Source organism: Oryx dammah, unplaced genomic scaffold, assembly GCF_014754425.2.
Source record: "Oryx dammah isolate SB20612 unplaced genomic scaffold, SCBI_Odam_1.1 HiC_scaffold_2, whole genome shotgun sequence".
NCBI classification, from domain to species: Eukaryota; Metazoa; Chordata; class Mammalia; order Artiodactyla; family Bovidae; genus Oryx; species Oryx dammah.
Window position 1 is genome coordinate 99,566,156 of NW_024070186.1, and position 18,354 is coordinate 99,584,509.

General features: G+C 41.8%; 1 protein-coding gene across 1 annotated transcript; it reads left to right on the forward strand.

Moving 5' to 3' along the window:
• The first annotated feature begins 413 nt into the window (after positions 1 to 413).
• On the forward strand, positions 414 to 18,132 carry GCSAM (germinal center associated signaling and motility). The gene is made up of 6 exons (XM_040224761.1): positions 414 to 520; positions 5,635 to 5,703; positions 8,537 to 8,581; positions 9,547 to 9,593; positions 16,818 to 16,846; positions 17,719 to 18,132. Exons 1-6 carry the CDS (start codon positions 492 to 494, stop codon positions 18,034 to 18,036), a joined length of 537 nt encoding a protein of 178 aa, XP_040080695.1. The 5' UTR covers positions 414 to 491; the 3' UTR covers positions 18,037 to 18,132.
• The last annotated feature ends 222 nt before the right edge of the window (positions 18,133 to 18,354 follow it).

Genomic DNA, 18,354 nt, shown 5'->3' on the forward strand with positions numbered 1-18,354 from the left:
TTTGTTCTATTCCTAATGAGTCTTGAGAGTTCTTTGCAAGCTTTGGATAAAAATCTTTTTATCAGATATATGTTTTGCTAATATTTTTCTACTGGTCTATGGCTTGATTTTTAAGCTTTTTTGTTTTAAAATAAAGTTCCCCTTCTGATGTTTCTAGGACTACTACAAAGTGGTTTAATAAGTTTAGACGTCTGAAGTGAAAAGCCCCTATGACCTGTTTACAATTGCAGACGGGGCTTCCCCATTCTTTCAAAACCCTCACTGACTAACGGCTTCTCGTTAAAAGCAATAACCGGGTTCATTCAGCCTCTGACATTTTAGGAAGCTGTGCCTGTGTGCACTTCTGAATCTCCTCCCCGGGGGGGTTCCTCCTCCCCTCCTCAGAGAATACACTCCCCTCAGCTCCTTCTGCCCTGGTAGCCAGAGCAACGCAGGCCATCTCTAAGTCAGGAGCAGCCTGCCGAGGGGAGGGTGCCAAGAGAACTGAGAGGATGGGGAACTTGCTGCCAAGGGAAGACAGGTGAGTCCAGACTCCCTAAGGGGGAGCAGGAGAGACGGGCTGAGGCAACAGGGCCAGAAAGAGAAAAAGAGGTTTGCTCTTTGGGAGAAGGCAGCCAGGTAAGGGATTGACAAGAATGAAGTGCCTACTACATGCCAGGGATCATGTTCAGATCCTTAGCGGTTGGCCTTCTTCCCAGAATCATAGTAACCACTGGTGCAGGACAGCTGAAAGGCAGGACTTTATCAAGGAAGTTCTCTGCAGGCTACTCTAAGAAACGGAGCAACTTTCTGGGGCAGGGAGAGGATACTCTTTTGAGCTCTTAATGCCCCACAAACGGCATAAAAACACCACCACCTTGGTAGCTTGGCTGGTAAAGAATCTGCCTGCGATGAAGGAGACCTCAGCTTGATTCCTGGGTCAGGAAAATTATCTGGAGAAGGGATAGGCTACCCACTCCAGTATTCTTGGGCTTCTCTAGCGGTTCAAATGGTAAAGAATTTGCCTGCAGTGCTGGAGACCTGACCACCCACACCAGTATTCTTGGGCTTCCCTGGTGGTTCAGATAGTAAAGAATCTGCCTGCAGTTCAGGAGACCTGGGTTTGATCTCTGGGCTGAGAAGATCTCCTGGAAAAGGGAACAGCTACCCACTCCAGTATTCTTGCCTGGAGAATGTCATGGACAGAGGAGTCTGGCAGGCTACAGTCCATGGGGTTGCAGAGTCAGATACGACTGAGCGACTTTCACTTCTCTTCAGTTCAAAGCTTGAAACAGCAAACATTCTGATAGCATAAGACCTTAGCTGGTATACAATCCTTGCAATGGGTAAGCAGAGGACATTGAAATTGGTAGGAAACTTGGCTTAAATTTTCTAAACCTTAGTTTCATTATTTTAAATGGAATTAGTAGCACAATACTTACTTTGGAGGATTCTAGTATGTGTGATGCTAGCATGGTACCTGATACTTCAGTTCAGTTTAGTTCAGTTGCTCAGTCGTGTCCAACTCTTTGCGACCCCATGGACTGCAGTATGTCAAGTTTCTCTGTCCATCACCAACTCCCAGAGCTTGCTCAAACTCATGGTACATAGTCAGTTCAGTAATTAAGAGATACTAGTTCGTTTGACCATCACCTTCATTAACAGCAGCCACTGTAAAAATGGCTTCCTTGGTGGCTCAGAGGGTAAAATTGTCTGCTTGCAATGCTGGAGACCCAAGTTCGATCCCTGGGTTGGGAAGATCCCCTGGAGAAGGAAATGGCAACCTACTCCAGTACTCTTGCCTGGAAAATTCCACGGATGGAAGAAATTTGTAGGCTACAGTCCATGGGGTTGCAAAGAGTCAGACATTACTGAGCGACTTCGCTTTCTTTCTTTTCCTTTTACTGTAAAAATTAGTATCACTCTAAACAAAGGAGTCCCTCCAGTACAAAGTGAGATGGTGAGAATCAGTTAGCTGGGGAGGTGGAGGGTGGTCTTTACAGGATCATGTTTGGTGTCCCAGAGCTCAGCTCATGCTACTGAGATCTTGAACATAGGATCCAAAAAGCTACCTGACAAAAGGAGTCTTAGCAAAGCCATGAAATGTTTTCTGGCCCTCCATGAGGGTCAGTGTTGTCTAGGACTTCTTTCCAGATACTCCCAACCCTTTGTCAATCTGAAACTCTTGCATTCTTCTATCAGATTATAAATCCCTATTTTTATGTCTAGTTGTGAGGTCCTCAAAAGCAGCGACTGTTTCTTATTCATCTTTGAATTTGTGTTTTCTAACATTGTTTCTGACATAGAATAGGCACTCAATAAATGCTGAATGAATGCTTGGAAACCTAAATAAATGTCTTAAAAAGAAAAATAAAACAAAATACAGATATGATGGACAGAAAGTTAAGATTGATGTTACATCTGTAATTTTGTTTTTTAGAACTTTGGTAAGAGGGTGAAGGATTGTGACATTAATACATGTTTGTTGTAAAAGAAATTGGAGAATAAATAAAATATAAACAAAAAAGTAAACTGGAAAATCGCAGAACTACTTATAACATTAGAAGTGTTATCTTTATTTTACTGTCTTTATTTACCAGAGATTTGTATTTCTTCATCTATGAAGGGCTAATACACCTTTTGCCAATTTTTGTTTTGGATTTTGGTCTACTTTATTGATTGTAAAAGATATTTTTACTTGAAGAAATTAGCACTTTTTCATAAATATTACAAAAAATTATTTTTCCAGTCCATGTGTCTTGTGTTACACAGAATTTTTGTTATTCTTATATATTTAAACATAATTGCATTAAATCTAGAAAGTGTCAGGAGCCTGTGTGAGGAATCTCGCCTGTGACAAAGGTCCTGAGGAAGGAAGCCCAACAAAATGCAAAGGCGTGATCCGGCTTCAGGGGTTTCCCCTGAGTTTTCCTGAACATCTACCCCCAAAAACCAGAGTCTGCCTGCTCTATTGTACTGTGCTTTTCACTCTTCTGACATTCTCTGGAAAAAAGTTAATTCAGGGCTTCAGTCTCCTACATATGAAAGGAATGTTTCAGCTCAAACCCCTCTGATGGCTCTCTAACTTGCCTGACAGGTTCCCCTGGACTTTTTACAACTTGTGACTTGCTTACAGTCCCCCAACCGTGAGAGGCACAAAGCTTAAAGCATCTTAAAGATACAGAGCCTTTTCTAAAGAGCTAAAAATTATATTGGTGACGGGTTTTCACTGTTGACTCAATGACTGCTGCCAAGCCTCCATATTCTTTATTTTTTAGGCACCTGGGAAGATATCAATCAATGTAATCGGGATGCAGAAATAGGAATATAGTAGCTTTGATGTTAGTAACATTAGGCTTTTGAGTTAATTACTTTTCTCTTTGTTATAAATCACTGTACTCCTTTTACTTGTTATAAATTGTTGTATCCTTGCTATGTAAGAATGTAACTTTATTTAGTGCTTTCTGAGAGTGGCACCAGATTTTGGAAAGAACAACATTCTAAGACAAATAAGTCTTCTGGTTGACAAACCCTTATCAGAAAAGAGCCGTAAAATGTTAATTGGCATTCTGGCTGGAAGATGATGTAAATCACCTAAGACTTGTATATACAATTAAGTATGCAGAGAAAAAGCCTGGTCTCGATAAGAGTCAGGGCTGCTGACACTGCATAATTTTGTATTACCCATTGATCTCTATGTACAATCAAAAAGTATGAAAAGCCTTCTGAACAATAAAGGATGGACCAGTTTCTCGGACTAGTCTCTCGAACTAGTTTCTTGGAAATCTGGTTTCCCCCGTGTCTCTCTCTCTCTCTCTCTTCCTCCCTCTCCCTCCCTCTCCTTTTCTGGCTGAATTTCCATCTGGAGCGGGGAGGCTCGCCACGTCTACTAACTTGCCCCTGCTTTTAAGTCCCATGAGAGAGGGAGCCCAAGGCAGGGCACCCGCCACTATTCAAACGAGCGCCGGTGGCCTAACTTAGATGGTGCAAACTTCTTGTCCTGAAGTTTTATTGGCTTTCCCCGTAAACCAAGTTATTCAGCATCTTTTCTCCACTAAATTTTCCTACTATACTATTTCTTCTTAATTTCTTTTATATTTCTAAATAAATAAGTTTTTCCTCCCCTACTCTGTCTCCCCTTCGAATTCCCTGGATCCACCAGGGCTGGACCCCAGCAAGAAAGCTTTTTGCTTTCTACCAATTTATGCTTAAAATTATTTCCTCATCCCAAGATAAGACAGACCCACAGTATGATTTTCATGGTTTTATTGCTTTACATTTTAGCATCATACACTTATTATATGATGCCAGATAGAAATACATATTTTTCCACATAATTACTCAGTTGGCCCAAAATCTTCATTTCTATACTGATTGAAAATATCTTCCTTAATATAGTCAAAAGTCTTATATTTACTTGGATCTGATTTTCAACTTCACCCTTAACACCTGATTATCATCCAATCAGCACACTCCACCTTTTCTCTCGAGATCAAAACTGTTACAAAAATCCAGGAAATTCCCCCTCATCAGGCAGAATGGCACCAATTCCCTTCATGAAAGGAGCTGAGTCTCAGAGGACGAGTCTGCCAGAAGTGAACTCAGTTTTCCCACTTACTCTCACTTATCTGTCCTCAGACAAGTTGCATAGGCTTTTTCATCTCAGTTTCTTCATGCACAAGACATAGACTCATAATGTCTCCCTCATGGATTTATTCTGGGATTAAATGAAATATAACATAGAAAATGTATATGTTACTTACACTTAATAAGTAGTATGCATAGTAAGGTATATATAAAAACCAGTAGTATTTATAGTTCGTGTGCCTATACATATAGTAAAGTGAAAGTGAAGTCGCTCAGTCGTGTCCGACTCTTTGTGACCCCATGGACTATAGCCTACCAGGCTCCTCTATTCATGGGATTTTCCAGGCAATAGTACTGGAGTGGATTGCCATTTCCTTCTCCAGGGGATCTTCCCCACCCAGGGATCGAACCCGGGTCTCCCGCACTGTAGACAGATGCTTAACCATCTGAGCTATCAGGGAAGTCTATATATATATATATATAGTAAGCACATAGTAAATTGTGTTTAACGTCTAGTTTCTTTTTCTCTATACCCCACACTTCCCACAAATCAAAGGACAGTTACACAGAAACCCAACCCAAACACTGAGTCAATTTCTTTTCTTTATTTCATTTTTTCCTTCCCATTTATCGTGTGCTCTCTGCCTTGGTACTTTCTGTGAAAACTGCAGTGTACGTGAGGCCTGGGTCCTTCTCAGTTCCTGAGTGCAGTCCCTGAAACTGAGCTGAGCAGACAGGCCTCTCTGTGCACTGACATTCTTATGGTCATAAGGATGCCTGGATGTTTTGGAACAAATGATTGGGGCCTGGTTGTGTACAGCAGTTATTGGAGAAAATTGGGGGGGGGGGCTGTTGCAGTGGCAATGGAGAGGAGGTCGAGTCAAGGACAGATTGGGGTGTGTGCTTTAGAAGGGCATATTAACAAATGGAAGAGCAACCAGAGAAAGCCAAGGCAATGCTGGGGTTTCACCCACAAATAGCAGAAGTGAGGAAAGCTGGAAAAATTATCAAGCGAGGTGGGAAGCCTGGAGAGCAAAGACAACTCATTGTTGATATGCTGAGTTTTAGGTGGCAGCAGAACACTCAAGAGACACCCTGGAATCTGAGAAGTCAAAGCCCCAAACTGAGAATATCCAGGTGAGACCAAATCCAACAGCAATTCTCCCAGGCTTTACCTGTGAGGAATGAAGTCTGTTAGGTCCTGGGCTGCACACACCCCAGAATGGAAGACCTTGCTTCAACCCAACAGCAGTTGTAACAATAGTAAATGCAAAGACATGACAAAAGACAAAAACACTCTGAGCCTCTGGACAGGAGATGTGCCATTTTGCTGGGAACCTAGTCCAGCCCATAGAACCGGAAAGAAGACCCATATTTCCTGTTGTCTCTTTATTTGTTAATCTCATGTCCCTTTCTTCTCCAGCCCCATTCTGGCCATTTCACTTTAAGCTCTGAGTTTCTATTTCTGAGGTCACCACATTCCCCACATGGCTACAAGTGTTGAAAGTTTTGTGGAGAGAGACACTTGTGATTACCATGATGCTCTTAAATGCAGTCTTCCTCATCAGTCCCTTCTGATCAGGCCTTTTTTCCCCCTTAATTTTATTTATTTGGCTTCATCAAGTCTTAGTTGTGGTATGCAAACTGTTAGTTGTGGCATGTGGGATCTGGTTCCCTGATCAAAGATTGACCCCGGGCCCTCTGTGTTGGGGTCATAGAGTCTTAGCCACTGGACCTCTAGGGAAGTCCCCTGACTAGGACTTTTGAGTGTCAAGGAATCACTAAAATATGAAATGAGTGTCCCTGAATCCAAGAATCCCAAAGTGTGGTAGAGCCAGTTGTTCAGTGGCTTGAAGAGTTATCTGTACTTTTGCCATGGTTTCAGGAGAAGCTTTTGAAAAAGCCACTGCATAGTCAAAGCCTACATAGGCACCCTCCCCCGCAAAAGGATGTTTTTCTTCAGTACAAACAAAGGCTCATATATTTGGTGTGTATCACTGGACATATGCTAAAATAATCAGTCTAAATGAAGAAACAGACAAGTGGGGCCATGGGCATTATAGGGAGGGAGAGACTGGGCAGACTGCAGGGCCTAGGGAAGCTTTGTGTCCTGGAATTGCTAGCATGTAGCCCACGTTGTAGGACTTCCCACATGGCTCATTTGGTAAAGAATTCGCCTGCAATGCAGGAGAACCAGGTTTGATCCCTGGCTTGGGAAGATCCCCTGGAGAAGGAAATAGCAACCCACACAGTATTCTTGCCTGGGGAATTCCATGGACAGAGGAGCCTGGCAGGCTATAGTCCATAGAGTCGGACACGACTTAGTGACTAAACCACCACCAGCCCACGTTGTGGAGATTCATCTGGTTTCAGAGGAGGTTGTCTGAACCTACCCTAGACCAAAACTCCAAACTGAAATGCAAAAATACATTGCAGAAAAGTTGACTGGGGGAAGTAACCAATTTAAAAATAGCTTTTGTCCATAATTAATTTTATTTGACCCTTACACTTAGTGCAATATATTTTTGCCTTCTAGGCAAGAATACTGAAGTGAGTTGTCATTTCCTTCACCAGGGGATCTTCCCAATCCAGGGACTGAACCCCAGTCACCTGCACTGGCAGGTGGATTCTTCCACTGAGCCACCAGGGAAGCCCTTATATGCTACCTTGGGGTCAGTAAGGCAGATCTGATTATCTGAACCGGTTAGAGTGGCTCTGTTCTTAGCTACTCCTTCATTTATCAGATACTTATTGAAAATATATTTACTATGTGCCAGACACTGTAGCATATGCTGGTAATCTGTACCGTGATGAACAGACAAATATGGTCCTGACCTCGTGACACTCATGTTCTAGTGTAGGATATAGACCAATGAGAAGACAAATATTGATGCAGCAGTTCAGTCACTCAGTCATGCCTGACTCTTTGCGACCCCATGGACTGCAGCATGCCACACTTCCCTGTCCATCACCAACTCCCGGAGCTTGCTCAAACTCATGTCCATCAAGTCAGTGATGCCATCCAACCATCTCATCCTCTATTGTCCCCTTCTCCTCCTGCCTTCAATCCTTCCCAGCATCAGGGTCTTTTCCAGTGAGTCAGTTCTTCACATCAGGTGGCCAAAGTGTTGGAGTTTCAGCTTCAGCATCAGTCCTTCCAATGAATATTCAGGGCTGATGTCCTTTAGGATGGACTGGTTTGATCTCCTTGCAGTCCAAGGGACTCTCAAGAGTCTTCTCCAACACCACAGTTCAAAAGCATCAATTCTTCAGTGCTCAGCTTTATTTATAGTTCAACTCTCACATCCAAACATGACTGCTGGAAAAACCATAGCTTTGACTAGATGGACCTTTGTCAGCAAAGTAATGTCTCTGCTTTTTAATATGCTGTTTAGGTTGGTCATAGCTTTCTTCCAAGGAGCAAGTGTGTTTTAATTTCATGGATGCAGATACCATCTGCAGTGATTTTGGAGCCCAAGAAAACAAATTCTCAAAATTAATAAATATATTAAATATTAATATTAATTAATATTAAATTAATTTAAATATGAGTATACATAGGAGAAGTTCAGAGTGGAGCAGGATCCTATGTAAATATTGCCTAATCTATGCCTAGAATAAATTTCTAAAATGTCCACACACTTTTACTTAGACTTCCTGGAGACAACTGTGTGCCCTTCCTCACAAGAGGCCACATAAATTACTGGAACTGGGGATGTGCAAGCCTTTGTTAGGAACACACCAGCAAGTTCCTTCTCTGATTAAGAGTTGATAAGGGCATATTTCCAAAGGTCCAGTTAGTGTCATGTGAGGATGAGGGCATGATAGATGTGTCCAAGTCACCTAGAATGAATAGTCTCTTGGGGGAGGGAAAAAAGCTCTTCCACAGAAATGACAAAGGGAAGGGAGTCACTGTAACAAAGTTGCAGAAACTAAATTTGTGATATGTATCATTTCTTGGGTATTTTAGATGCTCGGACTGCCACATCGCTGAAGCGTGTTTCTGCCTTCCATGGTGAGTGGAGAACTCTTTTCAGGGGTTATTTTTCTGTAAGTGTGGTTTCAGTGTGGTGTTTGCTGTAAGTTACCTGTGAATTTCCCACTGTCTGTGGCCACAGTGGAAGCAGGCACTAACATCTGAGAGTCAGTCAGAAAAAACCACACTTCAAGTTTGGTGAGAAACAGGAACAATAGTCATATGGGTGGTTACACACCGTTCAAATGGGAAAGCCTCAGAAGCAAGGATGAAACTGGCTACAGAAGTAAAAAAAGGCCCCTTAATCACACTGCACATCCCAGCAAGCTCCTGGGACAGAGGCACAGAGAAGGCATAGCCAGGATGATGTATAATTCATTGTCCAAACCAGAAAACCTCTGCAAATGAAAAGGAGGCTAAAAATAGTTAAGGGTCACTCAGTGATTGATAATGACATAACTAAACTGTCTGCGCAAACCAGGACATATGGTCATTCTCCTCAGAGCAAATGTTGCCCTTGTCCCCTGAGATGATAACTGGCTGCCATGATATTTACACTGTGTTTTTCTGAGGGCTCGTGTGGGAGGTGTTGGCTTGCTGGTTTGATTGTTTGGATACCACAGATTGAGACTGAAGTTGAGATTGTATATAACAATGGCTCCTTAATATAAGAGAAATTGATATTTTGTCAGGAAAGAAAACTCCAAAAACCTACATCATCACCATAGTTCTCTACTTATAAGTCAATTCCATACCAGCCTCAGAAAAGGGAGAAGGGAGGTGAAAGAGGGAGAGAGAGAAACCCAAAGGAGTAGATTTCTACTCAGTCTTGTTTCCAGTTTTCCTTTCTTCCTATCCTCTTTTTTCTCTGGCTGAAGGAGGTGTTATAAAAGCGTTATAACTTTAACAAATGAATTAAACATGAGCTTTTATAGTTATGTATAACTCCCTTTGAGAGTTTCTGAATAATAGAACAACCAACTTACTTTCTTTTTCTTTTACAGGAAAAAAATACACCTTTTTGAAGCAAGACAAGACTCCCGAAAGCAAAGTAAGTCATTGCTTTCACATCATTTTTACTTTTGACAGACTTAGCTTTTCTTCTTCCCTCCGCTCCCAAAGCACCTTGGGCATACATCAGGTATAGTACTTACACATTTGCTGCCGTTTCTCCAATTGCATGTCTCTATCTCTGCTGAACCAGGAGCTCACTGAGGGAAGAATTGACTTATTGATCTCCATAGCCTTCCGATATCTCCTGAGGTCTGCTGGCTGAAGGAGTTAAATGGGAACAATAAAAGCCAAAGGTGAAGGCACAAGTCACCTGTAAGAAAATGCAAGGAGGCCAGCGCGCGGGCACAGAGCACACGCAGGAGAAGCAGGACCTTGGGATCAAGTTTCTTGTAGGATCTTTTCATCTTGAGAGTTACAGGCGGTGCTGAATGGCTTTAAACAAGGGCCAAGTATGATCACATTTGCATTAAAGACATCAACCAGTGTGCTCTTCAGAGAACAGATAATAGTAGAGAATGGCAAAAATGGATGCTGGAAGACCACCTGGGGGCCAGTGGTGATCGAAGCAGGGTTGAAATGAAGGAAACAAAAGCAGTCAAAGGAGAGGGTGGTGAATGAATAGTGCCCCATCTAACTGGGAGATTGGGGAGGGGGGTGGGGGGTGGGGTGGGCAAAGTACAGGCAGGAGGACAAGGCCGCAGTGTTTCTAAGGAAGAAAAGGAAACGAGTTTTGCTTTTGCCTTCCTAGGTTTAAAGAGGAGAGTGTGGTTCATTCACCTTGAATTTTAAAAACGAGCCCTGTAGGTGTGTAAAAAAAAATAGTACAGCCCTCTCACCTCTAGCCACTTCACCCAGGGGAGCTGTGGGTGTCAGGAAACCCCAGTCTGAATCAAAGCAAAACAGAAATAGGAATAGACCTCTAATGGTAGAAATAAGACCTCTAATGCCAAAACTCACAGACACTTTTTTTAAAATTCTTTTGAAGTTGTTGACTTACAACATTGCGTTCGTTTCGGGTGCATTTATTTTTACACATCAAGATGATCTAGTTACTGTCTGTCTGTCACCATACAGAATTATTAGTGTTATAGTTCCACTCACAGCGTTCCCTATACTGCCCAGCATGTCCTCATGCCTTATTTATAATTGGATGTTTGTACCTTTTAAGTTCTGTTACCTACTAGCTCGTACCCCAACCCCTTTCCCTCTGGTAACCACCAGTTTTTTCTCTGTATCTATGAGTCTGTTTCTGTTTGGTGGTGCTTGTTCGTTTGTTTTTATTTCTAGATCTACATATGAATGAAATCGTATGATATTTTTCTCTCTTTGACTTCACTCGGCATAATGCCATCTACATTCATCCATGTTGTCGCAGATGGCAAAATTCCATTCTTTTTATGGCTGAGTAATATTTCCTTCCACAGTTTATTGTGATCCACACAGTCAAAGGCTTTGGCATAGTCAATAAAGCAGAAAGAGATGTTTTTCTGGAACTCTCTTGCTTTTTCCATGATCCAGCGGATGTTGGCAATTTGATCTCTGGTTCCTCTGCCTTTTCTAAAACCAGCTTCTTTAGATGTTTTCTAAAAACATCTGGAAGTTCACGGTTCACATATTGTTAAAGCCTGGCTTGGAGAATTTTGAGCGTTACTTTAATAACGTGTGAGATGAGTACAATTGTGCGGTAGTTTGAGCATTCTTTGGTATTGCCTTTCTTTGGACTTGGAATGAAAACTGACCTTTTCCAGTCCTGTGGCCACTGCTGAGTTTTCCAAACTTGCTGGCATATTGAGTGCAGCACTTTCACAGCATCATCTTTCAGGATTTGAAATAGCTCAACTGGAATTCTATCACCTCCACTAGCTTTCTTCTTAGTGATACTTTCTAAGGCCCACTTGACTTCACATTCCAGGATGTCTGGCTCTAGATGAGTGATCACACCATCGTGATTATCTGGGTCATGAAGATCTTTTTTGTACAGTTCTTCTGTGTATTCTTGCCACCTCTTCTTAATATCTTCTGCTTCTGTTAGGTCCAGACCATTTCTGTCCTTTATCGAGCACATCTTTGGATGAAATGTCCCCTTGGTATCTCTAATTTTCTTGAAGAGATCTCTAGTCTTTCCCATTCTGTTCTTTTCCTCTATTTCTTTGCACTGATCCCTGAAGAAGGCTTTCTTATCTCTCCTTGCTATTCTTTGGAACTCTGCATTCAGATGCTTATATCTTTCCTTTTCTCCTTTGCTTTTTGCTTCTCTTCTTTTCACAGCTATTTGTAAGGCCTCCTCAGACAGCCATTTTGCTTTTTTACATTTCTTTTCCCTGGGGATGGTCTTGATCCCTGTCTCCTGTGTGGATCACGATAAACTGTGGAAAATTCTCAAAGAGATGGGAATACCAGACCACCTGACCTACCTCTTAAGAAACCTATATGCAAGTCAGGAAACAACAGTTAGAACTGGACATGGAACAGCAGACTGGTTCCAAATAGGAAAAGGAGTACCTCGAGGCTGTATATTGTCACCCTGCTTATTTAACTTACATGCAGAGTACATCATGAGAAACGCTGGGCTGGAAGAAGCACAAGCTGGAATCAAGATTGCCAGGAGAAATATCAATAACCTCAAATATGCAGATAACATGACCCTTATGGCAGAAAGTGAAGAGGAACTAAAAAGCCTCTTGATGACAGTGAAAGAGGAGAGTGAAAAAGTTGGCTTAAAGCTCAACATTCAGAAAATGAAGATCATGGCATCCAGTCCCATCACTTCATGGGAAATAGATGGGGAAACAGTGGAAAGTGTCAGACTTTATTTTGGGGGAGATTTTTGCAGATGGTGACTGCAGCCATGAAATTAAAAGACACTTACTCCTTGGAAGGAAAGTTATTACCAACCTAGTTAGTATATTGAAAAGCAGAGATATTACTTTGCCAACAAATGTCCGTCTAGTCAAGGATATGGTTTTTCCAGTGGTCATGTATGGATGTGAGAATTGGACTGTGAAGAAAGCTGAGTGCTGAAGAATTGATGCTTTTGAACTTTGGTGTTGGAGAAGACTCTTGAGAGCCCCTTGGACTGCAAGGAGATCCAACCAGTCCATTCTAAAGGAGATCAGTCCTGGGTGTTCACTGGAAGGACTGATGCTGAAGCTGAAACTCCAATACTTTGGCCACTTCATGCAAAGAGTTGACTCATTGGAAAAGACTCTGATGCTGGGAGGGATTGGAGGCAGGAGGAGAAGGGGACGACAGAGGATGAGATGGCTGGATGGCATCACCAACTCGATGGACATGAGTCTGAGTGAACTCCGGGAGTTGGTGACGGACAGGGAGGCCTTGTGTGCTGTGATTCATGGGGTTGCAGAGTCGGACACGACTGAGCTGAACTGAACTGAATATTTCCTTGCATATACATATACCATATCTTCTTCATCCATTCATCTATCGAGGAATACTTAGGTTGCTTCCCTATCTTGACTTTTGTAAATAATGCTGCAATGAACTCAGGTGCATATATCTTTTCAAATTAGCACTTTTGTTTTCTTCATATCAGTACTCAGAAGAGGAATTTCTAGATAGTATGGCAGTTGCATATTTAATTTTTTGAGGAAACTCCATATAAAGCATCTGCCTACAATGCAAGAGACCCGGGTTCAATCCCTGGGTCAGGAAGATTTCCTGGAGAAGGAAATGGCAACCCACTCCAGTATTCTTGCCTGGAAAATCCCATGGACAGAGGAGCCTGGTAGGCTATACAGTCCATGGGGTCGCAAAGAGTCGGACACAACTGAGCAACTTCACTTCTTCACTTCATACTGTTTTCCATAGACGCTGCAGCAGTTTACAATCCCACCAACAGTGCAAAAAGATTCCCATTTCTCCACATCCTTGACAAGTGTTATTTGCTGTCTTTTTAATAATAGCCAGAATGATAGTATCATATTAATCTTAGTACCATAGTACTACTATATCAATAGCATGTTGGTACTGGTTTCAGTGCTAGGTACTGTCCAACTCTTGGGACCCGTGGACTGTAGCCTGCCAGGCTCCTCTGCCCATAGGACCTCCCAGGCAAGAATTCTGGAGTTGGTTGTCATTGCCTTCTCCAAGGGATCTTCACAACCCAGGGATCAAACCCGCATCTCCTGCATTGCAGGTGGTCTCCTGCATGACAGAGGGATTCTTCACTACTGAGCCACTAGGAAACTAGCAGTAACATAGTATAGTAATATAGTCTAGTTTGAAATTACTGACCGTGATACCGCCAGCTTTGTTTTTCTTCCTCAAGACTTGGCTATTCTGCACCTTTTGTGGTTTCATACAAACTTTAGGATCATTTACTCTAGTTCTGTGAAAAACAGTATTAGTTCTTCTAATTCATGAGAACAGTATATCTTTCCATTTTTTATCTGTCATCTTCAATTTCTTTTATCCATGTCTTATAGCTTTCAGAATACAAATCTTTTACATCCTGGGTTAGATTTATTCCTAGGTATTTTATTCTTCTTGATACAATTGTAACTAGGATTGTTTTCTCAATTTTGGATAGTTTGCTATTAATGTATAGAAATGCAACAGATTTCTGTGTGCTAATTTTGTATCCTTGCAACTTAATGAATTTATCTGTTAGTTCTAACAGTCTTTTGGTGGAATCTTTAGGGTTTTCTATATATAATATTATATCATCTGCAAAGAGTGATAGTTTTTATTTTTCCCCTTCTAATTTGCATGCCCTTTATCTGTTTTTCTTTTCTGGTTGCTGGGGCTAAACTTCCAGTATTATGTTGAATAAAAGTGGTGAGTGTTGGGGATACTTGTATTGTTTCTGATCTTAAGGGAAAAGACTTCAGCTTCTCATCATTGAGCATGATGTTAGCTCTGGGCTTGACATGTATGGCCATTATTATACTGAGGTATGTTCCTTCTATATTCAGTTGACTGAGAGTTTTTTTTTATCATAAATGGATGTTAAATTTTGTCAAATGCTTTGTTTGTAACTGTTGAGGTGATCATATGACTTTTATCTTTCATGTGGTGTATCACACTGATTTGTGTATATTGAATTATCCTTGCATCCTTGGAATAAATTCCACTTGACCATGGTATATGATCTTTTTTAATGTATTACTGAATTTAGTTTCTTAATATTTTGTTGAGGATTTTTTTAAGAGTTTTAATTTTTATCTTTATTGATATTTTTATCAGTATATTATGCCTCTATTTCTATTTATTTTTATAAATATATTCATCAGGGAAATTGGCCTATCTCTTTTTTCCTGTGGTATCTTTGTCTGGTTTATGGATCAGGGTAATGCAGACCTTGTAAAATGCATGTGGAAGCATTCCTTCATCTTCAATACTTTGGACTAGTTTGAGAAGGCTAGGTATTAACTCTTCTTTAAATGTTTGATAAAATTCACTTGTGAGGCCATCTGGTCATAGGCTTCTGTTTGTTAGGAGTTATTTTCTTTTATTACTGATTCAATTTCTTTACTATTAATTTGTCTGTTCATATTTTCTATTTCTTTCTGAACCAGTCTTGGAAGATTAGATGTTTCTAGGAATTTATCCATCTCTCCAGTTAGTTTTAAGCTGATAGTCCCTTAAGTTTGAATGCATTCTAAAAGCACTATATTTTTACTACTCTGCACCTACATTTATGTTTTTGTCATCATATTTTACATTTTTATTCTGTGTATCCCTAATCTCTTACTGTAGTTGATTTTACTACTTTGGTCTTTTAAGCTTCATACTAGCTTTTTAAGTTGCTGATACAATGGCTTTGCTATACATTTGCCTTTACCAATGAGATATTTTCTTTTGTATATCCTCTTAAGTTATAATCTTTTCTTCTCTGCTTAAAGAAGATCCTTTAATATTGCCTATAAGGTCAATCTAGTGGTGATAAACTTTACTTTTTGCTTGTCTGGGAATTTTACCTTTCCTTCAATTCTGAATAAGAACCTTGCTAGGTAGAGTTTTCTTGGGTTGTAAGGTTTTTCCTTTCAGCAGTTAAAATATATCATGCCACTCCTCTGGAAAGTTTCTGCTAAAAAACCAACTGATAGTCTTATAGGAGCTCCCTTGATTTGACTTCCTGTTTTTTCTAGCTGCCTTAAAATTCTCTCTTTAACTTTGCCATTTTAATTGTGATATGTCTTGGTTTGGATCAGTTTGGGTTCATCTTGTTGCTTCCTGGACCGAGATGCTTGTTTCCCTCCCCAGATTAGGGAAGATTTCAGCCATTATTTCTTTAAATATATTTTCTGCCTCTTTCTCTCACTCTTCTCCTTCAGGGATCCCTAAAATGTGAATGTCAACAATCCTCATTTTTTAAAATAGGCACACCTATCTCCAGGGTAGAGTGATGTCATGAGGCTTCCACTGAATGCTCTTGTTTGCTTATTGAGCTGGTTAATTTCCCTCTTTGCTGAGTGGCCAGAACCTGCTGGTTTTAAGTACATTGACTTTTTAGCAATCGACGTGCTTTTGTTTGTTTCTGTCACTGGTATCAAAAATGGTTCGGTTTGAGAGTTTCCTTTTCTGTAGAACTATTCTTGAGCACCAGCTTCTACTCTGACATCATCCCGTCACCTATAGCAGAAATAGCCTTCCTCTGCCTTGTGGGTCTCTCTTAGGTCCTTGTCTGCCCCCTCTGCTAGCCTATGAGCGACTTGAGGACAGGATCTGACTCTGATTCTTCTTTTTCTCCCTAATTCTTGGTACACAGTAGGCATGCCCTGGTGGCTCAGTTGGTAAAGAATCTGCCTACAATGCAGGAGACTACCTGCAATGCAGGAGACCCAGGTTCAATCCATGGGTTGGAAAGATCCCCTGGAGAAGGAAATAGCAACCTACTCCTATATTCTTGCCTGGGAAATTCCATGGACAGGGAAGCCTGGCAGGCTACAGTCTATAGGGTCACAAGAGTCAGACACAACTGAGAGACTAATCACCACCACCAGGCATGCAATGAATTTTGGGTAAGGAAAGGAGTAAGAAAGGGAGGGACGTGTGATTTCCTGTCCAAGACCCACTGAATGTCTTTCCTTCCCCTTAGCCTCTCAGCACAGCTTTGACTGTTTCTTGTTTAGAGGACCCTGTTGCTCCCCAGGGATGTGTTGAAGATCAGGATAGCCCAAGAAGGGCTACCCTAGCTCTACCTTGGTTTTCTGGTTGCTTATCTTTCAGTGTCCCTCTTCTCCCCTCCCAGAAATCTCCCCATGACCTGAAATTCATTAAGTGTATTTTCTTTCTCCAGATGAAGAAACATCATCTGCTCCCATCCAGGTAATGCAAACATCTCTGAGACTTTTTCTGAGATGACAGTCGAAATGCAGGCACTTCAGGTAGCAGGAAAAGACCTCCAAGACCCCTTATGACTTTAATACTGAATCTTTTAGATGCCAGTGCTTATGAATCCAGGGACATATGCAGAGTCTGGCAGCAGAAGCTATGGCCACTTCTGTTGCACAATTCATTGAAAGGAACTTGTATTTATTGAGCCTTCAGTTTATGCCAGTTTATGTGGGCTGAATGCTTCACATGCATCAGCTCATGTAACTCTCACAACAACACTATAAGATTGGTACTATCATTTTCCTACCCATTTTATAGAAGGATTAAGTGATATTCCCTCAAAGCCAGACAGCTGACAAGATGGCAGGAGCATGGATCAAAAACAAGTCTTGCTTCCAAATTCATGCTCCTGCTCCTGTCCCTTGCTGTTTTGCTGTTTATCTCCTGAGATTTCACTGAAGGAGACCTCCTCTTGAGTGAATTCTCCTTTAATAATGCAAATATCTCTAGAGTGGGTGGTTAAATATCATAACCCAAGCATTTTAAGCTGTCTTTAGATTGTTCTCTTATACAAGGATGGACGCTCTCACGGTCTTGAGACTTTGGGAATTATATAGGGAGGTCACTCTGGGACATGGGGAAGAGAAGACATGCCTGAGTAGGCTGAATTCTCTGAGTAGCATGGGAAGTCTGGCAGCCTGGGCTAGTGGTTGGGGTGGGGCAGCCATTTAAAAAAAATAAACAAGAGGGGCAGGGGAAGTGGTCATGGAGGACAGACTTTGCCTGAGGCTGAGCTGTGTTGAGATGAAGTAGAAGGAGAATGACAAGAGGCCAAGTGTTAATGCTGGCTCTCCTTTACCCAGCAAGACAATAGTGAACACGGCTCCTCGGAGGATCTGTGCTACACCCTCATCGATCACAGCGTCCTTGGGAAAAGGCCGTCGGGAATCTCTGCTGAGGAATCTTATGAGAATGTTTCCCTCAAGGCTGAGCGGCCCAGAGCATCGCTGGGAGGAACCGAGACTGAGTACTCACTCCTTCGTGTGCCCTCCACCCCTAAGCACCCACCCTCCCCAGAGGACGAGTATGAACTTCTCATGCCCGACAGAATCTTTCCTCACTCCCTAAAACAGCCACATCCACTTGTGCCCCCTTCTCAGGCTCAGTTTTCTCATTTCTAATGAAGCGACTGGACCAGCACTTAACTTGTTGCTGTTTCTCAGTCACTCGGTTGTGTTCGACTCTTTGCAACTCCATGGACTGAAGCATACCAGGGTTCCCTGTTCCTCACCATGTCCCGGAGCTTGCCCAAACTCTTGTCCATTGAGTCAGTGATGCCATCCAACCATCTCATCCTCTGTCGTTCCCTTCTCCTCCTGCCTTCAATCTTCCCCAGCATCAGGGTCTATTCTAATGAGTCGGGATCTTTGTATCAGGTGGCCAAAGTATTGGAGCTTCAGCCTCAGAGTCAGTCGCTCCAATGAATATTCAGGATTGAT